The following is a 25,720-nucleotide window of genomic DNA, read 5'->3' on the forward strand; positions in this document are numbered from 1 at the left end:
TCAGTTTGTGTTTTTGCTTTTTTTTGTTATACAAAATAACATCTTTTTTATTTAACACTTTTTTTTTTTTCCCCTCTACTTCTAACCCCCCCCCCCCCCATCACCATATGCTTGTAGCCCCATAAATGTATCTCCATTGATTGTCTCTGTGTAAAATAAACAAACCTTCTCTGCTAATAGGAATGTCATTTCCTCTCTTGTAACAGGAAAAAAAGATGGCTTTGGATGGTATAAGGATGCCAGATGGCTGCTATGCGGATGGAACCTGGGAGTTAAGTATCCACGTAACGGATCTCAGCCGGGATGTCACCCTAAGAGTCACCGGGGAAGTGCATATTGGAGGGGTGATGCTGAAATTAGTGGAAAAACTTGGTAAGTTGCACATGGGAGGGTAGGTGTGGCTGTCATACAGCTTCCCCGGCCAACCTCCCATCCCCCCCTTAGTCAGAAAGAATGAATTCATTTTATTTTAACGTGGCTGGGAGGGGGAAAAAAAAGTAATGATCTTTGTGAATACCTTTATTGTGCGGCTTTTGAGTATCTGTTGCATGGTGGAGTAACCCTTTAAGCGCCACAGGGCTTGTGTTAAAGCCTTGCAGACCTAGACTTTGGCTCAGTAAGGGTTAACCATCTGAAATGCCCAATTCTGTAGGAGCGTTTCAGAAAAATGCAAGCCAATGGTTATTTAATGGACAGTATGCGTGTTAAGCCATATCTGTTTACATTACTAATCTTTAGATGTGTTTGGTAAAAGTCTGTTTGTTTGCTGTTGATTTGTGTTTTTTGGTTTTTTTTGTACCTTCTTGTTGTAGTTGGCATCCAAAGTAGGGGTCATCTAGGGTCCTTTGGATTACTTATTGATTTATTATATTCTGTGGCGTTGTATAACGAGTAAACCGGACATAAGAAATGCGTCTCATAATCTGGACTTCTTTTAAATGGTTTATGAAAGGTTTGTTTAGAGTTGGCCGAGTCCCTGACGAAGAATGACTTTGAAAATGTGCAAGAATGATATCTGGAAAATGTCATCGGTAATAGAATATCTGACCCATGACGGTTCAATGAATAGCTAGAGAAACACGTGAGCTCTTGGCGGAGGGTCACTGGGGCAGAATGCCTTTTTTTAGTTCTGGGTGATCTTGTACTGAGATGTTCGTGAAACAATCGGATCTAGAATGAGGTGTATGTGATCTTACGTTTCATAACTATAGTATTTTTACAGTTCAGGATACTAAATCCATGTGATGGGGCTTACTTTTTTTAAATATCAAAAATATATACGTATTAAACATTTATTAGGATTCACGTGATCTGCATGATCCGGATTAAGTTATCTCTCCCTGTTAAGTTGCTGATTGTTAGAGATTGGTTGAGGCAGCCAACGTCTGGGGAGAAGGGAGGTAAGATATTTCATCACATATGGAAGCTTTGCCGCTTCTCCGTTACCACGAGATAAAATACTCTTAGGTAGGCGAATTAAAGCGCTAATGTCCTATCCAGAGAAGTTTGAAGTGTCGGTGTTAACTCCTTTTTGTATAATTCTGTGTGGTTTTATTAGAACATCAAAATGAAACATATTAACAGGAGCTGGGGATAAACCGAAAAAATGTATCCAAACGTGGGTCAGACAGCAGCGCTCTAGGCACGGGAAGCTCTCACAAGAACAGTTGTTCCCAGTATTAAGACTGTAACTATTCACGGCCTGATGATGTTTCATAAAATGTTCTATATGGCATGTAATAATTTGGTGGAAAGTGTTTTTATTTTTGTGGGTTTTTTTTTTTTTGCTGTAACAATGGAAGACCATAGAGGCCTTTCTATTAGAGAGATATTTTAATGCAAACATAATAAAACTCAGCGATGGTTGAATATGTTCCGAGGTTACTGCTGCCGCCTCGATTATTTCTCTGCATGGGTGCTAAAATATTATTATATTGGTGCAACGCGTGTATCGCTGTAAATTCTGGTTACTGGCCTTGCGGGGTGGATTTAAAGTTGGTGCAGACATCCCTAGATGCTTCAAGAAACCTTTTTATAAAAGACAGATGCCCGTGTAGAGCCTTAACATTAGTATGCCTCGCTGGCCTCTCCAGATGGTTTGCAGATAAGTTTCTTATCTTCATATCTTAACCTGCTTTAATAAAAAAGGTGGTGTCTGTTCAGGCAGCAGATTTTAAGGCCTCTTTTCAGCTACTTTTTGGGGTTACTTCTGCTGTCAGGAACATCTACTAGTTGGATACTAATGGCCGCACATCATGGATTTTATTATAGGTCTAATTTTTTTTTACCTGGTATCCTTGAGTTCCTCTCGTGCTCTCTGATGTCTTGTAAATACGAAGGTCTCATTCATGCTAAGGATACACAATTTATCTGGCATCGGCTACATAGAAAGATGTTTATTTATTTAATCTGTGACCTTTGAAGGTTGTGACTGGTGGTCCTGTGGATGATCAGTGGCCCTACTATAGTTATTTACACAACGTTCATTTAATTACCAATTCAACGTTCTTGATCCTGGTCTTTCCTTTGTGATGATTTGTGGTGGCTGTTCCTCTCCTGCGTGTCGCTTTAACGTGCCTCTTCAATGGCATTCAGGGGGAGGGAAATGACATTTCCTGTATTGTTTCCCATCTGAAACCACACTCGTTGTGTCACTACGTAAGAATATTCCAAATGGGGTACTTGGGCAAGTACCTGATGAGCCACTTGTATCCAGGTTCCCGCAATGATATACTTTTTTTGCACAGAACAAATACAAAGTATCTTATCAAAGAAGTAATTGTTCTCTGTGCTTTAGCTTCTGCTTTAAAGGAATAGTCTTGGCTTTTTGTTATGACCTTTTAGGTAAATGCTCTCCCCTTTCTCTGCGGACACCTTCTGGGCAAGACACTCTGCAGTCTCTATCTTCTAGGTGGCACATTGGTTTGCTTAGGGCAGCTTTCCATCATCACCGACTGCTGGACACAGGGCTCAACATTAACGCTATGGGAGATAATAGTGAGTGAATGAAACTCCATTTGTTTCTCTTTGAAGGGCATGCACGAGACAAACATTTGTCTGGCTGATGGCTATAAAAAAAATCTGTTCCTTTAAGGGGTAAGAGTGGTAGTCCCCTGCATAAACGAGGGAGTCAATATCTGATTCTTCTAGGAGCTCAAGCAAATGTAGCATCTGATCTAATAGCCTGGTCTATAGTACTATGTTTAACAATATAGGGGCCCATACACAATCATTTTAAGGGCCATGTGTCTGGCATGAGTGGTTTAAACCATCTGTTATTGGACCTACCTTTTTAAAACTCTGAATTTGTCTCGATCCATGGACGTTCGATGTCTCGGTCAACGTTCTTTTCTTTAAGGTTTTATTAAGATTACCCAGAATTTTGCCTTTTTAAAAACTATGCTCTTTAGTTCTCGATCTCGGTGCATGAATGGGGTATTTGTTTGTAAACTTAATCCATATTTTATTCCACAAAGCTCTCTAACCTTCTTGCGTCTAACCTATTGCGCTAATCTTTTTTTTGTTTCAAAGCCACACACAAAGAAACATTGTATTGGTCTGTTTTGGAAAGACAATTCTTTGGATGTTTTCCCCCTTTAATATGCCACTGTACTCTGCGCCATTCTGCCCCAGGCGTGTACTAAAGCCCTCCTAAATACTCCACTAAGGCAGAAGACGAACACATGGCCTTGCATCTCGCTTCTTCCTACTTGGAAAGCAGTTACGTTTGTTGTGACTCATGTTTTAATAGATAAAAAGGGGGCCTATGCAGCTTAATTCTCCAAATGCTATAATCCATTCCTTCTCCCAAGGCCATGAAAGGAAAAACAGAATTTTTGTTGGCTGAAGGCACACCAGTTGCTCTCTCGCTCTCTTCTAATGCACTCTCTTCAAAGCAAAAGCTCTGACGGTTATTTTTACACTGCAGCATGCAAGCGAGAGCGCTGCTCAAGGTGACTCCTGCCGAGCCATTTAAGTTGTCAGAATAAAGCCATTAGTCTGCAGAAATGACGCAACCGAACCGCAGCTCTCTGCATTCGGAATTATTGATTTTCTTTGAGGTCATTTACACGATATTTCTCTCTGATTATCATATTGCTTTGATTTGGAGCATTTGACCGAATTAACATGAACCCTTTGGGAGGCTGCAAAAAATAAATAAATGTGCAATTGTTCGCGGTAATGTGTAAAATTATATATGTACATAGTATAATGTACATAGTCCCAAATTACTTTATTGCTCCAAAGGACTTCTTGAGAGTCTTAACTCAGAAAAAGTGAGTAACCAATCAGGATCGGCGGAAGCAAACTTTGGTGAATGACGGAGCGATGGGTAGAGTGCCGATATCTTAAACTGATGGACGGGTTATAGAAAAAGATCCTTTTAATACCCTGACTTCAGAGCCTTATCTTTTGCTGCGTGAGACCCATGTGTTGTAGCTCTTCAGGTCCTGTCGTATTCTCGGATACGCCTTCGATACTCTACTAGTCGTGTCTTTGCGTCTAGTCCTTGCAGGCTGTTTCTGAATAAAAGGGCTTAAGCTTTAAGTCAGTGTCTTGACGTGGACTCCTCGCGTTAACCATGCATTATACAGGGCCAGCTCAGCCTTTTGAATGAGATGCTCACTAGGATAGGCTCTTGGTGTTGCAAACTCTACTCTCTAGTTAATGTTCACGCTATGTTGCTGGTATTTCTGGGACACGTACGTTTCGCTTGTTGCTGACCAGCACATGTTAAATCTGGATAATCTGAGTTTGTTTGGGATTTAAGCACCTGTTTACACTTTGCGCTATCAGAACAGTGTGTGTTTCTTTAAAAAACACAAAACATTCTACTGGATTCAAACTGCTGCCAAAAAAGTAAAAACTGGTAAAGTAAAACTGCTGGCACCAGTCATCCAATGCAAGAACCTTTCTGTAGTGAGATATTATCATAATATATATAATGTGTGTGTTTTTTGTTTGTTTGTTTTTTGGTATGTAGATCAGATTTAGGAGTTTGGCCTTTGAGTTTGTTCTGTTTCACACCTGAACTGGCCTCAGCTCTCCGTTTTGTAGTCCTCCCCTTATTACACAAATCCAGACTTGGCTGATGGTAACTGTAGTGTAATAGGTGGAAGACATCTTCGATATACCTGAGATAGAGAGAAACTATTTTTATGGTTATATAGAGGAGCAGCAATGTTTTTTGGCCCAGGCTGGTTTGGGCTACAGGTCCAGGGGCAGATTGCCTCTTTGTGCTGCTCCTCAATGAGTCTTTTACAGGCCAGATCCCTGCTTTCCCCAGGCGGCCCATCGGCACAGGCCAGCATAGACTGCATCCGAAGGCATAGAGGTGGTGGCTGAGGGTACTGCCTTGGGTCAGGCCTAGGGCAGCACCTGAGGCAGTTACAGCTCTGCGTGTCAGCATTTGTGATGGAACCCCTGGCTCATTTGTTTGGGATTTTTTATGATAGATGCAGATTATAAAATAAAACAGATGATTTACAGTCTCTAGATTTTGATAAAAAGTAAAAACTTCTTACTTTGGGACTTGTGACCTTAAACGAAATTCCCATGTGCACCACAAATCCACACTTGTGTTTTTGTAGAACTCTGAGTGATGAGGGTATCCATCATCTCTACCCCTGGTAGTCCAGGCTACCCAGATTCAGAGTATTCATTTGGCAACTCTAGTACCGTTTTGCGTGTCGCAGGGATAGTAGTTTAATAATTTAAAGACGGTGACTTGAAAGCCAGCTCCAACTATATCTTGTGGCCACCTACTGTGTACTTTTACCTTCTTTTGTACTTAAATATTAACATTCCTGATGGCGGTAAACACCGGAACCCTTCCCAGAAGTATTTGATGTCAACATTTTTTGCTTCATTCAATGTTTTTGATTGAATGGTTAATTTGCACATGACATGACACAAAAAGCAGTTACTGATTGGGTGGTTGCTGTAGAAACTGAAAAGGACTTTTCACAATTATCTGGGTTGATTTTGTGCGATTAAACCTTGAGAGGAAAAGAATGCCTGATCTGTTTTAGCTGAACATTCTTTAGGAGAAAGCAGTCTGTTTTGAATACGTGGAACAGGGCTAATAATAATAACTATACTATTATTATTTTAAGATCTGTAAAGAGTTGCAACTACATGCATATATATATATATATATCTATCTTCTGGCCCTGCCATAGTCTTGATCACTGGTATTGCTGTTGGGCGATTGAATGGGGTCATGGTTTCGCATCTGTTGGCTCCATGTTGGAGGATTCTAGACGTCTCTGCGCTTTACCCCAAAACAGGCAGGTTTCAAGAATCCCCTCATGTGCACGGCTGACACACTGATTGATGTACCAGCGCCTATTCTCGGAGGACCCTGAGGCCGTGTAGTGCCCATGCAGATTTCGGCACTCTTGAGCTGGACCACCAGGTGCAGGCGACTAATATCCGGCGTCCAGTCTGATGCTGCTGCGTTGAGGGTTTATTTTAGGTTGGCCATTTTAAATGAGCATTTATTCTTCATTGTAATAAAACTCAGCAATACTAAAAATACAGAAGAGCCCCCGTCCCAACATATGTTTGCGTACTTTCCCTCTGCTGAGGCTTAGATGTGTTTTTAAGGATTCTTTCCTGTGTAGGAAATGACTTCGCTCCTACTTTGTAAGTAGACGTTTAGTAGAAGCCTTTTTGCGGCCAATAAAATGCATTGTTCTGCTCTATAGCTACAATTTCTTTTCTTTCCTTATTAAAGCACAGATAATCAGATTGTATTTAACATTATAATCCCCCCCCCCCCTGTGAGGTTTTTCTGTGCCTCGTTTATTCAGACTTTTGGTGGAATTGCTTTGAGACATAAGGTGCCAGACTGTGGATCCCAGGTTTGTCTGCCGCTTTCCTTTCGTAGTCGCTTTCTCTTGGTTGAGAAAATGACGCGCTCTACGTGGAATGCTTAGGATTGTCCTCGGCCGTAAACGCAAGGAGGACTTTATAATAATGGAGTCCCTGATTTACAGCTTGGTGTTTCATAGACTTTAATATTTTGGATGACTGCTTCTGTTTGCTGATTTTATCCATCAAAGAGAAAAATTATCCTGGATAAATAAACCACTTTTAAGATACTTCTAGAATGCGTTCTTGGAATTTCAATCTGTGAAATAAAAAAAAAAATTAACAAAACACCCGATCAGCGGTGCTTTTTATGGTCTTCCTGTGATTTTGTGGAACTGAAAATTGTAGCTTTTAATGATAAATGGTGGTTTATGCAGTTTGTTACAAGCTAGCCTTGTTTTCTGGTGGATATACTGTATGATGCGGACATAATCCATCAGATGACAATTGTGCTGCCAAAGAAACGTGCCCTGCGCACCCGGCAAATCACAGGAATGATCAATAATGTTGATTTCATAACTATTCTAAACAATGGGTGCAATTTTTTTTTTTTTTTCTAGGTATGTCATGGCATTCATAATGTTCATCGGTCAAGCCAGACCACGGTGATCTGTTCACTCATTCATAGATGTTAGTGTATGTTTGAAACTGCTTATGAGTTAGTGCAAACTACTTTGTCCTTGGTTTAAAAAAAACACTTGCCTTGGTACAGAAATAGACCTGGTAGGTCATGAAGCTGCCCAAAAATTTTTGGTTAACCTTTGGTCAGTTCTTTGACCATGACCTCACCTTACATTCATACAGTTAGCTGTAAGAGTCGGGTAAGCTTTCAGGAACGTAAAAGGGTCTTCATTTAGGTGGAATGAACATCTAAATCATGAAGTATGCAATGGTCTATACTTAATATAGAAAGTTTACTGACCTACCATCAAAAATAAAGTGGCCCTCCTTCCATGATAGGCTTCCCCTTTTCGTTTTCCCCAATGCTTTCATGCTCTATACAATTAAAGCGTATCATTAACTAATTTAATTTTTCATTCATTCCGTTACACTTAAGGGGTAAGTTCTACAAAGCTCACTGATGTGCTGAAGGCTTAGTAGGTAGGTCAGCCATAACAACCCTTGTGCCTTCTAGGTGGCCGTTATTAGACTGAGTAACACCATTCATTTGGGGTCATGGGCTATGAAGAAAGTAAATTTAGCGAATGTCTTGGATCTTTCCAAAGTTGAAAAGTGGTGGCTTGGAACCTATTGCCGTTGGCTGTGGATGTCTGTATAGAGTCTTTAAGTTGATTTTCTGTGCACGATGCATTCTATTTGCCTTTGGCTGTTTCACACTCTATTTAACTTGGTTTTTGGAGATCTACATAGACAAAATGTCTCATTACTTCTCCTTTTAAAGTGGGAGAGTTCTCCACATGTTTCCAATCAATTTCCAGCTGTGTCAGCTGCTGTGATGTCATAAGAATGCCTGTACTGGAACTTCCCTTTTTTTTTATCTTCTATTTCTTTTAACAATTGAAATTGTATCATGAAAAATTGATTATGAAGGTAGAAGGGGGTGTCCATCAAATCTAATTTTCAATGAAAATGAGATGTCTGTAAATTATAACAAAGAACAGATGCACTGAATAAAGCCACATACAAAGTTTTAATCTTAATTCTTGGTAAAGTAGATTGGTTTGTTTCAGTAAATGTAGTGATGTTGTGGGAGATCTGATGCTTCTATAAAATGTTTATAGCAAATATATATATATATATTTTATTTTATTTTTATTTTTTTTTCTTCTTATGGCATACATTTCTTTTTGTGACCATTTAGTATTATGCCTTTTTGTCTTTGGGATAAAATGATTCATTTCTTTCTACCTAGTTTTGAGCGGATGTTTTGCAGGGGGTGGATTGCCACTCTGGTGACGTGGCAATCCAGCCAGTGAAAGAGAACACTTTTTGTGGACAGCCTTGATCAAATCCAGATGTTGAATCCAATCTCTTCCAGCATCAGAATATGGTCTTTCAACTGCTCTCTGGATCTTTCTGTGGCTTCCGTGCTTTTTGACTTGTTTGTTTAACCCTTTCTGGAACGCTAGTGTTCCATACTGACTGCTACTCGGAAACGTGTTCATTGTAGAAGCTTGGATAAGATTTAAAGAAAACTCCGTTTGGTCTTGTAGCTGTCTCTGGCTCGGAGAGCTGCCAAAAAAATGTGTATAGAGGAAAACTGATTCCCCATGCATGTTGGGGGGGAGCTGCATATGTGTGTTTCACATGTTCTACATATAATAAAAAGTCACATTTGCTACAGTAATCCACTGGTCAGTGACTTAACTTCATGGTCTTCCCGGGGGGCTTCTCCTGGAAGGAGGGAATGAGTTGCATCATGTTAAATGGTTACATCCATGTTCCTGTTGGTCCTCCACTTGTCCCTTACCAAGTTTATCTGTTCTAGATTAACTAATCCTTCCTTCTGACTTCATCAAGGTCCACTCTTACTTAGTGTCTGAAGTCTTACTCGTGGCCTGAATCCGTCATACAACAGAAAGTTACAGGAAAGCATTTTGAAGGGCTATCGGTCTGGATGCTTTGCTATGTTCCAGTTAGACAACCTTAACGCTTTCAAGTAAGAATAAAAAAATAAATAAATAAAAAAATCCAAAAATCGGGTTACGTCTACCGGTTTCTAGGTTGTCTGAATATGTCCAGATGATGGTTCAACTGCCTGGTTGAGTGGTTGTCATCTTTACACCCCCCTCCCCAAATCTTTTAATTGGAAACAAATATGGACTGGACTCCAAACATGTCTACTGGCCCTAGAGTACCATGTAGATGGTAGTTCTTGCCACACTTTGCCATGCCCTCTTATTGGTGCGTTGTCTTATTTCCTCCTGATTTGTCCAGTGTGATCCATGTGTAGACGCTATAGGTAAAGTCCTCTGGATTGGAGCAGTGTTTTAAACTATTATATGCCTGCCTTAGGAGCCTGTTCCTCCATGCCAGAGATGGCTGTTCTATGTGGATTTTGTCCGGGGATGGCTGAATATGTAATAATGTGCATTTAAAATGTTTTGGGTTTCCTCCAAAGAAGCATTTTCTGTATGAAAATTGGATGTCTTTCTCATGGCAGGAAGGACACTGCAGTAATAACGCTCTTAGTTATTGCCCTCTTGGTAATTCCTCATAATCTTGGCACCAGGTCTGGAAACTGTTGGAGAAGCTTACAACACCTAGAGCTGTTGCTAGGAGCCATACTTGGGTTTTTCAAGGTGTCTTTGTAGTCACCTCTTTATCTGGTTATTCCACAAAACCTCCTCGCACAAATCTCTTCTGATTAAAATACCAGCGAGGAGGGACCTGTAAAAAATGATCCAGCAAAGCGATTTGCAGTGCCCTGATGCCTTCTTATTAAAATACTGCTAATAAAACTGCTACAGTGCCAGAACTCTTAACGTGTGTCTTTGTAGACCTAATCCGTGACTTGGTATCCCTGGCATTCGCAGGGATTCTATTATTACAAAGCACTTGAATGAGCAGCTCCCTAAATTAGGGCATAATGCAATGAGACGGAACTTTGCCAACATTTTACAAGGGTTAATTTTTCCATAGCGGAGTGCCAGAAGGAATTCATATAATTAAAGTGCTGTCTACCGGGAGTCCTGAGTTGGTTGTTGGTTTTTCAACCAAAGTATTAAGACTGACCATTGATGTCTACAAAAAAAATCTGCAAAGGGGGTACTGATTCGATATGCTTTCCAATTCAGCCATTTACGTGACTTGCTTTACTTCAACAAAGTTATCAGTTTGTTTTAACTGTGTTTATGATTACTAAAAATCCCCTCTTCACCATCGTACCTGCTGGCTCCCTATGTGGTTCCATCACCCGTCCATTCCTGGGGTAAAGTCCAAGGCAGAGGGCATATTTACTGCACCTACTGAATGGAATTTCTGCTCAGTGTTGGGAGTCATGACCATGTGTTTTTTTTTTTGTTTTTTTTGGTGTTGGCATCTAAATATCAATACGTTTTTATATTTCCATTGTTAAGCAACGTCGGGGAACCTGTTACTTATTCGCTATTTTGAATATAATTTGTTCTTGGCATTTTTACATGCATGATTTTTTTTTTTTTGAATTTTTTTTTTTTTTTTTCCCCTTCTCAATTTGCTTGTTACTGGCAGGCAAATAACTATAATTTCACTGCCTGGAAGTGATGCGGCGCAGTCGGTGTAATAAAACGCGCATATATCTCCTTTTTGTGGCCAGGATGTAAGGAATGTGTTTTTTATTTTTTTAGGTTTGTGGAACTGGCTTTTGATTTTAGCTGCATTTCATTAGATTAATTCTGTCCTTTTATTAAGCCTGCCTTTTCCTAAAATGAATGGTTGTGTTTGTTTTCTTTTTTTGTCTCTTGGATACTTCCCTTGCCTTTTTTAGTAGCCCAATCGGGTAAAAAAAATAATTAAGAACGTCACTGCTCCAATGGATCTCTGGAAATAGGCTACCATCAAAGTACTAAACTGAGTTGGTCTTGGAATACTTCCCATGGGCTTTACCATTTTATTCCTCATTATACATTTGGTACTAAAACAGGGTAAAAAAAAATAGTTTTTTTTTTTCTTGGCTTTTTTTTTTTTTTTGCTTTGGGGACAAGACTACGGAGTGAGTGCAGTATGAAACACTTATAAATATTTGCAGTTACAGATTGTGGTTTATCCCTTTTCCCTGTCAATAAATCAAGTAATGCCGGCTGTATCTCTGCTGTCTGTGTGGCTAGAGATTGGCATCTCGGCTATCATCAGCCGTATTGATCTTGTGTTATCTACTTTGCACCTGATAACTGGAGAACTAACAGGGGTTCCACAACAGCCCCTCATAGGAAAGCGGCTCCTTTCTAACTATATAGGGTCATTTACAGGAAACGTTTATTGTTGGAAAGGAGCCGCTGTGCTTATAGGGGGCTGTTGTGGACTCCCTGTTAGTCCTCCAGTTATCAGGTGCAAAGTAGATGGCGAGATCAATACAATGCTTGATGGTAGCCAAGATGCCAATCTCTAGCCGCAGAGAACAGCTGGAACAATTTTACTTATTGAGACAGATATGGGATAATGTCAGATGTTTACTGTGAATGTGTATATTGCATAGGAAAGCAACCTTGTTGACTTTTATTCATTGTGCCATTAAATGGTGGTCCGTTCAGGCCACTGGTGGCACCAATTCGTAGGGTTTACCATTGGACACTTGGCTTACTATACCTCAGTCTTTCAAATGGAATGCTTTTGCAGCTAACCTTTAATAGAAACTTATTTTGTTTTTGTTTGGGGAAAAAATGATAAATTATTTTATATAAAGTCTTGGTTGATGTGAAAAATTAGGTATTGATGGCATTTTGCTATAAGAATATTTATAGTCCGTTCAGGGTTATTTCTGATTTCAATTGATGAAAATTGTTTTCTATTTCTTTAAAAAGTAATTTAATAAGTACTGTTTTCTCTCCTGACACTATCAGGATGGGAGTTTGCATTTCATTCATGTTATTATTTATTCCTTTCTTTAAATTTAGCCTGGCTTCATCTTGCGCACGATTCCTACTGCATAACAACTGGCCAAGAAATCTTATTGGTTTAGACCAGCATTAAATTAAGCCGTCTAACAGAAATGTTTTATGGAAAAGCACTACATTTTATCAAATTAGCAGCTGTGGTACAACTCCGGCATGAAAATGTCTCAGCGGAAACGTAATCTCTTGTGAAAACTTGGACTGGCGATAAAATGGGACAAACATGACTTGCATAAAAAAGCCAAATATTGCACTCAACATTCTACCCAATTCCTCCTCTGTTCTCATGCAAAGAGTAGAAAAGGATTATGCGTTTTAAGAAATGTGATTGGTACCGCCTTGAAATGCATAGTATTACAGGCTTTTATGTTTTATTGATTAAGACATAAAAATTGGACAAGTTATAAATATTTAGAAGCCATCTGAGGGCTTGTACACCAATCCCATTTCTACACAGTCAGTACCCAGTACTCATTCCGCTTTCCACCAGTGGGTAAAGGGGTTCTGTGTCACATTAAGTTGCACAATCATGTGTAGGTTGAATATATTATGTATATTATAAATCTGCAATAATGTTTTTGGTTTCTGGTTCAATCTATGCCTAGAGTCTGGGTTTTGTCTGGGTGATCTACATTGTCATTGTGTTGAAATGCAAAAGATAAGCAAATATCTACAGTCCAGGTGTTACTAAAGGATTCAAGACCCACTTCTAATAGCATACAATAAGACATTGATATTTAATAATCATTTGGAGAAGTTTTTGTTCTTGGCTGCCAAATTATTCCACAGCTTTTATTCCTGCAGGGGAATATAACGTTAGAAAATTACACATTTATTTCATTTGTAATACTCTTTGCTATGCAGATGTCAAGAAAGACTGGTCTGATCATGCCCTATGGTGGGAGAAGAAGAAAACCTGGCTTCTGAAAACTCATTGGACCTTGGACAAATATGGCATCCAAGCAGACGCCAAACTGCAATTCACCCCACAGCACAAACTGCTCCGGCTGCAGCTACCAAACATGAAGTATGTGAAGGTGAAAGTAAACTTCTCGGACAGGGTCTTCAAAGCTGTTTCAGACATCTGCAAGACCTTCAGTAAGTAGAGTACTCCTCCACCTCTCATTGTAATGCAGCCAGCGTTCTGCAGACCTGCCATATGTTGGTTAGGATGGATCACATTAGCAAAGAGATGTTTACTGCTGTAGTGCATGTCAACAAGTAGGTAGGAGACCAAATAACACAGAGTTGTAGAATCTCTCAAATCAGCAAAGTTCTTGCTCCTTGGCCCTCTAATCCTTTAAAGGTCATGTGATCGGGCATGGGGGCTTTACTGATTTCCATTGGGATGCACTGAATACTTTTGGAAGTGCTAATTGATTTCATCCAAATGTTGAGCTCAATGGCTTCTTTCTTCCTGTTTTCGGATCTGTTAGAATAGACGTCTTGCTTCTGCTGACGTTCTGATGTACTGTGCACGACTTGGACTACGTACACATACATTTTAAGATTTTCCTTTATAATTTAAGAATTTTCTCTAATTACGCTTGAAGGAATATAATGTGATGAAGTGTTTAAAGGAAAACTGCCCGAAAAGCACCTAATTCCTATTATAAAATGGGCGATGTGTCCTGCCAATAGTGCAGACCAAAAACAGAAGAACAAGGTAAAAATTGTAAAATGTGTTAAAGGCTGCGCTAGTGAATGAGCTTTAGCAGAACAAGTTAGCTGGCTGTTGGGTTCATGTCTATAAACTCTGTCGGTCTGCACGTGTATTGATCCTGGGGGTGGTTGTAGTGATTAAAGTAAAAGCGTTGTAATGCCAATAAGTCTATTACAATTCAAGTCTGTTAAACTGATCAATTCCTCCTGAGTAGCCTTCCTATCGAGCCGCTTTCAATACAGCTAATTGTGCGGAACAGTAACTGTAGTGGAAAACAGATACTTTGTTTCAAGCAGCAAGACCCTTCTTTGTGAATGGAAAGCCTCACAGAAGCGGATTGTTGACAACAATATCCTTACTATTAGCTGACCTTCTACAGTTCCTGAAACTGTTAATGTGTAACACTCCCCCCCCCCCCCCCCTGAATTTTTTTTAAAAACCTGAATATTTTGCATTCCAGACCTCAAGAATGTATTTTTCTTCTTCTTTAAGCTAATCTTAATTGTAAGTGTTCTCATTTGCACAATATTTCTTAAGTAACGCAATCCTTTTGCAATCCGCACATTCCTAATGGATGTCATTTTTTGCGTAAGATGTTGCACTCCTAAATATTTTTTATATGTAGTTTTACAAGCTGTGTGATTTTGGGTTTGCTGTTACAGACCTCACATACACTCAATAGGCTATTAGTAATTCTAATATGTAGCAGCTCTAGTACATATTGTATAGTGGCATACAGTGGGCTTTAAATGAGATCTGCAAGTAAACCAAAGCTCGGCAGGTGATCCAATCTTAAAGAAGTTTTTAAATCAGAGTACTGTGGCACACATCTGGCATAAGGTTGCATATATCTTTTTAACCCTTTTAGTGTAGAAAGAATAATAATGGGTTTGTCACTCGTGGGTTAGGATCCAACCTTTGATGGCTCTCCTGTCCTCCTGCCCCCCCCCGCCATGCACTGCTCCAGTCCTGTAATGCTAAAGACGCTCGAGCATTCTCTGGTTACTGTTATTTTTGGAGATGTCCCTCTGATCGATTACACGCTTCTGTTTATCCTATAACTACCTCTGTGTTTCTAGACAGTGCTGCTCCACTGGGATCTCTTCCTTTTAAATCCCATTATCAGAAATGCAAACGCTCGGTACAAATCTGCTGTTCCTGCATTGCAGACAAGGGTGATTGAGGTTTTTAATCTTGTCATGGCTCTTCTAATAAGACTCTTTAGCTTGCTTTTTTGTAAATAAGGCCATAATAAATATATATAAACAGTAAGTGGTAAAGCAAGCCCTGGCCCCCATGGCTCTTTATTAATACTGTCCTGTAGGGCAAGGGGAAGTTCTGTGGCACTATGGCTGTAGGACATACATTGTAGGAATTAACGCATGACACTCCCATAACGCTTGTAGCCTTGGTAGGCCTATTGCCTGGCATTGGTTTACTACCAGTCTACTGATAGCAGAAAAACTGCTGATACAAAAGCCTAGTGCCCTAGTCCAAAAAATAACCCTACATAGGCCTGGAATGGACTCCGATATATAACACCTCTGTGCAAAACTATCGCAGCCAAGAGAAAATATCTTTTCTACTATATTGACTACCTTATGGGAATGAAAGGTTCCTCTCTGGAACAGGATTTGGGGTGTACTTAACTTACCATAGTACATCACATGATACAAAAATATCTTTCTTATAAACCATGCTCTGGACCCAGGAAGCCCATTAGCTAAACAGCTGCCTTTCAACAAAGGTTATGAAGAGGGTTTTATGGTTTGTCAGACCGATAAGTAAACTATCTTTATAGGTCTCATGGTCGGTCAGTAGAGCAATATGATCAGCGTTCCCTACGTTATTCCTTGTGATGCAAGCATCAAGTAGAAGTGTTTATAAAATGCTTCTCTTACAAATGAGACTTCCAGTCCAGGGTTATTAGACTAGTGGAGATATGCAGTAAATATTGGTGTTCCCACTTGAAATTCCACATAAAAATTGTGCTTTAAAGTTCTTCCTAATCTTTATGTGAATGTATAAATAGATGGCGCTATCCCCAGTTTATGCCTCCTTCCCTTCCGTAGACTCTGCGCATGAACATACATCAGGACAGCATTGTATACACAAGTCAATATATATATATCACCTGGACACACCGGTTTTCGATAACCAATTAAACTGATTTTTCTTTGAGGAAGGGCACAGGCATGAATTGAATGTTGTACCAAAACTGGAGGCAACAATTGAGGTACAATTGAGTTGCATCTACTTACCTTCTGTGGATCACCAAGAAAGGTGTCATTCTGGTCACATGGGGTGCTCGGTCTGCACAAAAAATAGGCATAAGAAATAACATTGTGAAGCTAATTTCTCTACAGTTACAGCTCCCCACTGTAAGTTATTTTTTTTTTTTAAAGGTTCCACATGTTTCATATCTTGTATTCACTTCTGTCAAACTAGCATTGTAGAGAAATTCAGCAGATGTGTCCAACTTTTTTTTTTTTTTCCTTCTTTCAAATGTTGCAGAAGTCAATCTTCTTTCCCCATAAAAGGATGTGAAATGTTTTCTTAGTTTTGTAATATTTGCCCAACTTTTTTTCCCCCTCTCCCTAAGGTTGATGTTTTATTGCCAGTTAAAATATACTAACTTTTCTGCCTTCATCGGACATTGACCTGAGAAATAATGTTTCTGCTGTTGTGAATGACGTTTTATGGCATTGCCAATTGAATGCTATTGAATTTAGAGTGAAAAAAGCCAGCTGTGTTGCCGTTTGTTGGTTTAACAGACATGAACATGTAGAAGTGCATCTGTAGGTGCTGTTGGTAGGGCATGCTCTTTCCAAAGCATTGGAAACATTCCTTATAGGCGGTTCTAGTGTTACCGGCTCTTTCCCCCACCAATACAATGTTTCCAACAGATCATGGCGTTGCTGGACTGAGACTAAAAGTTTAGCTGTTTAAAATGCCCCTGCCACCAGATATTCTGTAGCTGTCTGAGAAGCGTTTTTCTTTTTGCCCTAGGTGCTTTAAGGCTAGTACTTTACGTACCCTGTCCATTATGGAGGCCTCTCCACTTCATCCTGGGCACAACATATCAGTGTAAACCATTCAGTCCTAAGTACATCAAGCTTTGTATAAAAAGTTAAAGCTGAATTAATAACATTGCATTTGATGTTTGAAGTCCTCTCCAGCAGCCACTGGCTCTCTCAATGTGGAGATATATATTGAAAGTCAAATAAAGGGTGATCTTCTGGCTCCTCCAGAAGACTACCACCAGGGGCAGCTAAATGTACAGGTAGCATGTACTTCGCGTGGGTACTCAGATTTTTAATTAAACTTTAGCTGTGGATTCTCACCAGGTCCAGGGAATCACAGCAAGTCACCATATCTTGAACTTTTTTTAATTTTTAAAAAAATGTTTTAATTCCACCCCTGTAGACATCAGACATCCTGAAGAACTTTCCCTTCTTCGGAAACCAAGAGATCCTACCAAGAAAAAAAAGAAAAAGATAGATGAGCAGAGTGAAGATAATATTCTTGAACTTGAGGGACCTTTACTGACTCCAGGATCTGGTGAGTAAAATGTTTGGCTACACAGCACCAAAACAGATATGCGTATAGTACTATACTGAAAATCATGCATTTCCTTCATTCTGTTAAAGACTTTGGCATGTTTTCATCTGAAGACTAAGACTAGTAATATATATTGTTATGGATGGGGAATCTGGAAATTTACCTTAAGGATTTAGGTTAGTCTTTGTTTCACAGAATAATTTCCAGCCTAACAAAGTGAATTTTATTGAGTGCCTCTGCATGCCACCTCCGATGTTGGCAGTAGGAACCCGGTATCCTTAATCAACCGCGGAATACTGGTTTCTTATACTAGTTCTATACTGGACTGATGATTGAAAAGATTGTTTTTCCTATTGAATCAACTTATAACGTGGCCAAGTATTAACTTTTTTTTTTCTTTGTGCCATAAAGGATTTAAAGTACCTTCCGTCTTTCCAATTCCTTCCTCATACTTCCCACTGTCCTTTTCTGTCTCATTTCCATCTCTTTCCCATCTTCTCTTTAGGCTCTGATGTTCTTTACATAGGCCCAGTCAAGGGTGAGTTCAGGGTTCTTTTCCTCTCTGCTGTGCTTTTTTTTTTGTTTGTTTTTTTTTTTTTGTTTTTACTGTACTTTCCCAAGCCTGTGTTTTCCACTTTTTATTCTTTTAAAGCATGCAGAAACTGACTTGTAATATGTGTGCCATGACTGGAAAAAAGTCTTAAAGCATGGAACCTCTTTCTTATGATTATTGGTTTCTCGTAGGGAGCATATATTCAAGCCCTGGCCTTTACAGTAAAACCATGACGCCTACGTATGACTCGCGGGATGGTAGCCCTCTGTCTCCTACGTCCGCCTGGTTTGGAGATAGTGCCTTGTCTGAAGGAAACCCTGGCATTCTTGCCGTCAGCCAACCAATAACTTCTCCTGATGTATTGGCAAAGATGTATAAACCGCAGACCCTTCTGGACAAAGCCAAAATAAACCAAGGGTAACTTTTTATTTTTTTTTCTTTACATTTTAATGAAAATATTTAACTCTTCATGTGTTGGAAGAGGGTTGTCTATTGACTGCACGTTAATTTTGATTTTTGTTCTTATCTCTTCTGCAGTTGGCTAGATTCCTCAAGATCACTTATGGAACAGGACGTGAAGGAAAATGATGCCTTACTACTTCGATTTAAGTACTACAGTTTTTTTGATTTGAATCCAAAGGTAATTTCTAATGCTTATCTTGGAAACCTAGAATTCGATAGCAGATAAGAACCAATTGGCCTATCTGTCCTATTATTTTGTGTTTGTTTTTTAATCTGTTCTGCAATCCTACCCCTCACACTGCCGGGCTTTCATCTAATCCATTGTATGTGTGTTTGGAGATGCAAAGGCAGGATCTAATCGGACAATAGTACTACTTGTCAATTGTAGGAGGTACCGGTCCATGGTATTCTGCACCTCTTGATGTGGCTTCATACCCTGTATTAGCATTTCCATTAAGACAGTGGTAATGCCAATATGAGTGCCATGTTGAATCATATAATGTATCCACCCAATTTACTTCCCATTGTCTATGATAAATGACAGTAATTTGTTTTTTATTCTAGAAAATGGCTAATTTTAACAAACTAAACATTTTGTTTACATGTCCCGTTTGGTGCAGATAAGAGGTGTAAAAATCAATCCAACAGAATGAGTTTGGTTAAATGTTTATGTAGGCTGTTTTACCTAATGAATGAAAGAAATCTGTGCTTACCTAAGCTTCTTCAGAGATGACAGAGATTTGCACAGGTGGCTTCCAATCTATTTAAGTGTGCAAATATACATGCAGGAAGAATTAAAAATCCCTAGATTAATGCAGTCAACACCAGGTAACCCAGTAACATTTAGCTGATTAAGAGTTATTGGTCCATGTCCAATTCTGTATCTCCAGGCAGTAAATAACTTTCTTTTATTTTTATTTTTTTGTCCCCAAACAATGGAGACATAGTAAAAGTATGTACCCCTTATAGTAAAAATAATTAAAGTATTGGATTAGAATTTGTGTGTGTGTGTATGTAATCAATAATAAGTGTAACGCAACACTTGTTTCTGTAACTTTATTGCAGTATGATGCCATTAGAATCAACCAGCTCTATGAACAAGCTAAATGGGCGATCCTCCTGGAGGAAATTGAATGTACGGAAGAGGAGATGATGATGTTTGCAGCTTTGCAGGTAAATAAGGAAATATGCTTGGTCTGTAGAAAAAAAAAGAAAGTCTGTTAGCATGTTTAAATTGCCTGTTGCATCCTGTGACTTCCTTATCTGTTATAGGAAGGGCAGCTGGTTCTTTGTCACGCTGGAAAAACAATATGATGTTTCTGTTCTGTCTGATTTAAAGCCCTTGCAGTGTGTTTGGGCTCTTCTTCCAAATACTCAAGAAATGTGGGTTAGCCTTTTTTGCGTACATAAGGTTATTGAACTCTCTGGCCGCGAGCCTGCAGCACGTCTAAAGACCTCCAGAATATTTTCAGATTTCCTAATGTTGCTAAAATTAGCAGATGTTTTAACTCCTTAACTATATATAGAAATAAATGAAACTGTATGTTCCACAGGCAGGGTCTTTAAAACATATGTCTACATATTTCCCTGAAAAGTAATTGTGTGTGTGTGTATACCATGTTAGCTCTATTATAACGCAAGGGTTTTTTCCCCAGAAAAAAAACGACCTTGTGTTAATTGGTAATCTTTTATTCAAGCCTCAGATCCATGCCACGGCAGACTAAGCTTTCACTTGCTCTCATCTGGTCTCAACGTCTCCCTACCTTCTCCGCCGACCACTTCCGTGTCCCTGTCTCCTCTTCCCCAGTCCTGCTTCTTCTCTTGCCACTTTGTTTTTGTCTTTGTTCCCCCCCCCCCCCCTTCTATTTCTAGGGATATATATTTTTGTATTACCATTTTAGGGCAATAATTCTAAGTATTAAGAAGGCTTGGAAGGTATTGTACGATGGGTTGGCTAATTGGGAAAATTTAGTATTTGCTATGGTGTTACTACAATGTTATGAGTCAGATGTTAAAGTTTCAGATTTCTGTGGGTTCCTAGTAAGCCATAAAGCCTAGGAATGTCAAATGAACAGTATAGGGATCACTACGCTGACATCTTTACTGCTGATTCATTCCGCTTCATTAAGGAGTCCCTCGGAATGTGAAATGTGACCCAGATGACTAGCGTAGAGCTATCACGAGATCCATTACAGTTTGTAGGCGCATTTTTTAGTCTAAAAGCATCAGCTATGGGTCTGAATCTGTCCAGTTAATTTGCTTATGTGGTGTTAAGGGCGTTCTGTGAAGGAATGGCAATCTGGTTAAATGGTGGCTTTCTTATACAGTGTGCAGCTGCAGTTTTTTTTTTTTTTTTGTGGAAAATGGCAAAGTTGTTATTTTTAAACCAAAAATAGCGTTTCTCAGTTTTCGTTGGTAACTTTAGTCCAGAGCCATTCCTCAATAAGACCTCTACCCTCGAGGCAGTCTCTTCTCAGTACCTGTATCCCTGCTGCTGCAGAGGATTTTATGCAGATGGTTCTGTATCTGCAGGGCAGATGGAGGATAAGTGGAGGGGATTCACTAATATCCTGTAGCTTTTTTTTTTTTTTTTTTTTTGTTGGAGGACACATCTGTACCTAGTTTGCTGCAAGAGTGAGCTTGGAGTGGGGATGGATCTGGCCAGTCGGGGGATGGGTGGACAAAATAATTCTGGGTACGATATATGTGTATATATGTATATATATATTGTGTGTGTGTGTGTGTATGTGTGTATATATATATATATATATATATATATATATATATATATATATATATATATATATATATATATATATATATATAATGTATGTGTGTGTTTTTCTTCAACCGTGCTTGGTGGGAAAGCTTTGTTTGATACATGCTTCTACGTTTTAAAACTGTCCTGCTGCTTTTCTGTTGGTATTACTTTGGCAGCCAAGCATCTGATGCCACCAAACCTTAAATAAATTGTCTACAAAGATATTTTTATAAAATGTGTCTCGTTTCAGGCTGTACTTTGGTAATGATTTGGTCTGCCTACCAAGGAACTAAATAAATATTAATCGTCCGCCAGCTGGATAGATTTGTACAAATTGTTCCTTTTTAAACTTTTCTTTCCATCTTCCACACTGGTCTAAAGCTGCTTTCTCTGGAGAGTTTCTAATTCAAACCCTTTCTTGTTACATCTGTTTTTATCCTTAAATCTGTATTCTTTTGTGTGCAAAGAAACAAAGTATCGCTGTGTGTTTCAATCTTGCGGGTTTCTTTCCCATTCCAGTACCATATAAACAAACTATCGATGATGTCGTCTGAAAACCACTACAATAACAGTGAGAAAGAGGTTGATGAGGTTGATGCAGCGCTGTCTGATCTGGAGATTACCCTCGAAGGAGGCAAAACTTCTACGATTCTGGTAAGAGTAGTTTTCACGACTTTTGTGATTGCGCTGACAAATTGGTTTGTAATTGGACTCTGTCTGTCATCCTATTTCCCCGCCATGATATATATATATAATATATATATATATAATATATATATATATATATATATATATTTATATATATATATATATATATATATATATATATATTTATATCGGTCTACCTATAATTACATGTGTGGGCAGATGTTTGAGATTAGCCTCTTGTCCATGAACAGTTTTTTGTGGTTGCACCTGGTCATAAGGTAAAGGTGGTTGGATGCCCCCCATATTTTGCTGCTTTGAGCCACCCCTGTCATATACACTACCGTCCTGGTTACATTCTTAGTTACTTTAATACACAGTTGGCAACGATTATATGATAAACAATTGCTCAGAGTTAAAGGTCACATTTTGTTCTAAAGACGGTTTGTTCTGCCAGATGATTAGTTTACAACAACAGTCCCATCCCAGAATATTTCACCTTCTCTTGGCGATGCCGGGGGTATCCTATTTGGAGTGTTATCCGGGTGTTATCAGTGAATGGTTACATAATGCAAGGTTTATCCAAGAGAGAGTACAACCACACCATGAGTCTTGTCTTTCTCAACATCCATATTGTGATTTGAGCAAAAGCCAGATTTCTTTATATACAACCAACTATGCTCTGTTTCAAGATCTCTGCATATCTGTCAAGATTATTGAAACATTCCATAGGGACTGCTTTAAGCACGATGTTTGATATTCTATTTGGAGAATCTGTCGGTAAAGCTGGCTTCAGAACAAAGATACAATATGCAGCCAATGCCCCAGTTTTTTTTTTATTTTATATAATGTACAGACTTTCCATCTAGCCCATTGTGTCTATTCTAACAGTTGTGTGTTGTATCTTCCCTATCAAGGGTGACATTACTGCTATTCCGGAACTTACAGACTACTTAAAGGTGTTCAAGTGAGTAAACTCTCTCGCATTTCATGAGTTTTTTTGGATCCTTGCCTCTGAACTGTTTTAGGCCAAGCATTTCTCTCAAATATATAAAGGGGAATCTAAAATCCAAACATTCTGTATCAGGTTGTATATTCTCGGCACACTTTTTTGTTTAAAATGATCCCAGAGCCTATGTGTGGAACCCAGACAGAGGGGCGTTGGGTTCTGTCCGCATGTGCTATTCTATGCTTGGATACAGGCTCCGGGCAGTTGGCTTGCATCTTGTTCATATAACTCGCCGTAGGTGCTACTTTACTGCAGCCAGAAGACTCTTTGCTAAGCCAAGGCTCTGGAGTCTGAGGCGGGGAAGACACTTTAGAAACGGTATTAGCTGTATTGAAATGACCTGAGACCTGTTGACATAGGCTGGTCCCTCTTGACAGCGTAGCTTGCTTCAGCATGTGGTCATTTATTGCAGAGGACTCCGTGACTGTGTGGGGATGATAAAGTCGCTCTGGCTAGTTGCCTTCCAATAACCGTGGCCCAGATGGAAATATATCTGATGCTCTTTGCATGCTTTCCTGTGTTCACTATTTGTAGCTGTGCATAATAAGGTCTCTCTAGAGCCGTGCCAACAAACATATCGCACATTCTATCCTAGCCTTGCTTAGGCAAGTGACAGCCAAAAACATAGTTGTGGAAGCTACTGTATCTTATTCATGCAGGTCTTCTTGGAACTCATAAACGTTAATGTAGTGTTTCTATTTCCTTTTGTTTGCTGATCTTACGGTTGTGGCAGAACAAATCAAACCCTTATAGCCCAGACCAGCACTCAATGGGTTATTAAACTAGAGTCTTTTGGAAGTCGCATGCCACATCTTTCCAAAGTTCATTGTACATCCGGATGCTGTATTTACTTTCTGAAGCCATCTGCATATGTGGTCATGGAAAAAATGGACAACGTGACTCCTGAACCCCTTTTTTTAATTATTTTTAATATATGATAAGGAAGGCTTGTAAATATCCACCTTTTTGATGTTAAAGCTACAAAGGAGACTAAAGTGACAACTTTAGCAGGAGCTAAAAAAAGCCTTGAATATAAATTTCTTAAAAAGGGACAGTCCTCTAACCCTCTACTGATCTGTAAGGCAAATATTAAAAAGATTTTAAAAGTGTATGCTGGGAAATTTGTTCAAAGCTCATGGGAAAAGTCATGTAATAGCAAAGCATTATTTACAATGTACTAGGAAAACGGCTAATTCTTTCAATGTAGATTTTAAGCCTGTATTATGAAATAATGTGACAGTTCCTGTAAACCTGATCATGTTTGTTTTTTGTTTTTTTGCAAATTTTCAACAAATATAACACTTTAAAGTGTTTGCGTTGTGTGTGTCTCTATATAAAATATATTTTTTGCAATGCCTTGTTTTAATGTAGACCAAAGAAACTCACTCTGAAAGGATACAAGCAGTATTGGTGCACCTTCAAAGACACATCCATTTCATGCTACAAAAGCAAAGAAGAATCGAGTGGCACTTCAACACTTCAGATGAACCTGAGAGGTAAGAAGAATGAGTCCTAAGAGCTCGTTAAGCCATTTTTCTTTGGTTTAATACGGTTTGTAGCTTCTTTTTTTTTTTTTTTAGTGCATATCAAAATATCTAAGTCTGGCAAGCTGCTTGTTGGTTGTTCAAAAGAGGCGGCAGCAGATCTGTCCCAGTGCCTGCTTAATGTCTCCCCGAGCAGTAAACACACAAGCTGCCAGATGATGTCAGCCCGCAGTTACAGGCCTCCAGATATAGCCTGGAATACCATTTCGAGAGCGTAGACATACTCTAGAAGCTGTTGACTGGCCGTGAAAGAATTTGCTTTATGCAACTTGAAATAGATTTTTTTTTTTTTATCCCCCCCCCCCTTACTAAAAGTGTTTCTGTGATCGAGATCTTTCTGTCCAATCTTACCACCACGGCTAGAATCTTGGAAGCAAATTATTTTCAGTTAGACTGTGACTAGCAGAATTACAGCCATTTTTAACCCCTTGATGACAATTGCCGGTCCGGGCACGTCACGGAAATACATGTCGATAACGACAAATGACGTGCCAGGACCGGCACGTCATTAAACGGGTGCAGAAAGCGATCTATTTTCGCTTTCTGCACCGAAACGGCGTTGCTGTAATGCCTCGACCTCGAGGCATTCAGCAACGCCATTATCGGCACAAAGGGGCCATCTCTGGCCCCTCCCCGGGGCGTCAACATCCGCCATACTTTGTATGGCGGCGGACGCCCGTTTTAAAAGCGTTTAGGAGGCGATCAACGATCGCCTCCTAAACTTAAATGGTGTCGCTGGAATGCCTCGATCAGGAGGCATCCAGCGACACCAAACACTTACCTTTGGATGGGCTGTGACCGCTCCGGAGAGCGGTCACAGCCGCAGCTGCCGGTGATCTTCGCCATCTGCAAGATGGCGGCGGTCCGGGAAAATTCAATAAAGAAACAAAGTCTAAAAAGTTCGCTAGACGGTCTCCAGACCCTCTAGAGAACTCTGGCTCCACTTGCAGGTTGAATATAGGTACTGCATTCAACCATGCAAGTCAATGGAGCTCAGCTTTCTAATCACAGTGTGATTAGAAAAAATAAATTAAAAATAAAATTAATAATAATTAGAAAAAAAATAGTAAAAAACCAGTAAAATGTAAAAATAA

General features: G+C 39.4%; 1 protein-coding gene across 4 annotated transcripts in view; it reads left to right on the forward strand.

Moving 5' to 3' along the window:
* The first annotated feature begins 215 nt into the window (after positions 1 to 215).
* LOC149279478 (fermitin family homolog 2-like) overlaps positions 216 to 25,720 on the forward strand; it is a 31,117-nt gene continuing 5,612 nt past the window's right edge. For 2 of the 4 annotated variants that reach the window (XM_089501141.1, XM_089501142.1), the window contains exons 1-10: positions 216 to 372; positions 13,293 to 13,526; positions 17,518 to 17,652; positions 18,158 to 18,190; positions 18,397 to 18,622; positions 18,743 to 18,845; positions 19,733 to 19,840; positions 21,948 to 22,082; positions 22,991 to 23,040; positions 24,454 to 24,578. In XM_089501141.1, the coding sequence (XP_089357267.1) occupies positions 216 to 372; positions 13,293 to 13,526; positions 17,518 to 17,652; positions 18,158 to 18,190; positions 18,397 to 18,622; positions 18,743 to 18,845; positions 19,733 to 19,840; positions 21,948 to 22,082; positions 22,991 to 23,040; positions 24,454 to 24,578 (1,306 nt within the window). The remainder of the gene's footprint in view (positions 373 to 13,292; positions 13,527 to 17,517; positions 17,653 to 18,157; positions 18,191 to 18,396; positions 18,623 to 18,742; positions 18,846 to 19,732; positions 19,841 to 21,947; positions 22,083 to 22,990; positions 23,041 to 24,453; positions 24,579 to 25,720) is intronic. The other 2 variants (XM_089501143.1, XM_089501144.1) reach the window with 1 other exon arrangement.

Source organism: Sceloporus occidentalis, unplaced genomic scaffold (genome assembly GCF_023333645.1).
Source record: "Sceloporus occidentalis isolate IW3139 unplaced genomic scaffold, rSceOcc1.0.p SCAF_165, whole genome shotgun sequence".
In the NCBI taxonomy this organism is placed as follows: domain Eukaryota; kingdom Metazoa; phylum Chordata; class Lepidosauria; order Squamata; family Phrynosomatidae; genus Sceloporus; species Sceloporus occidentalis.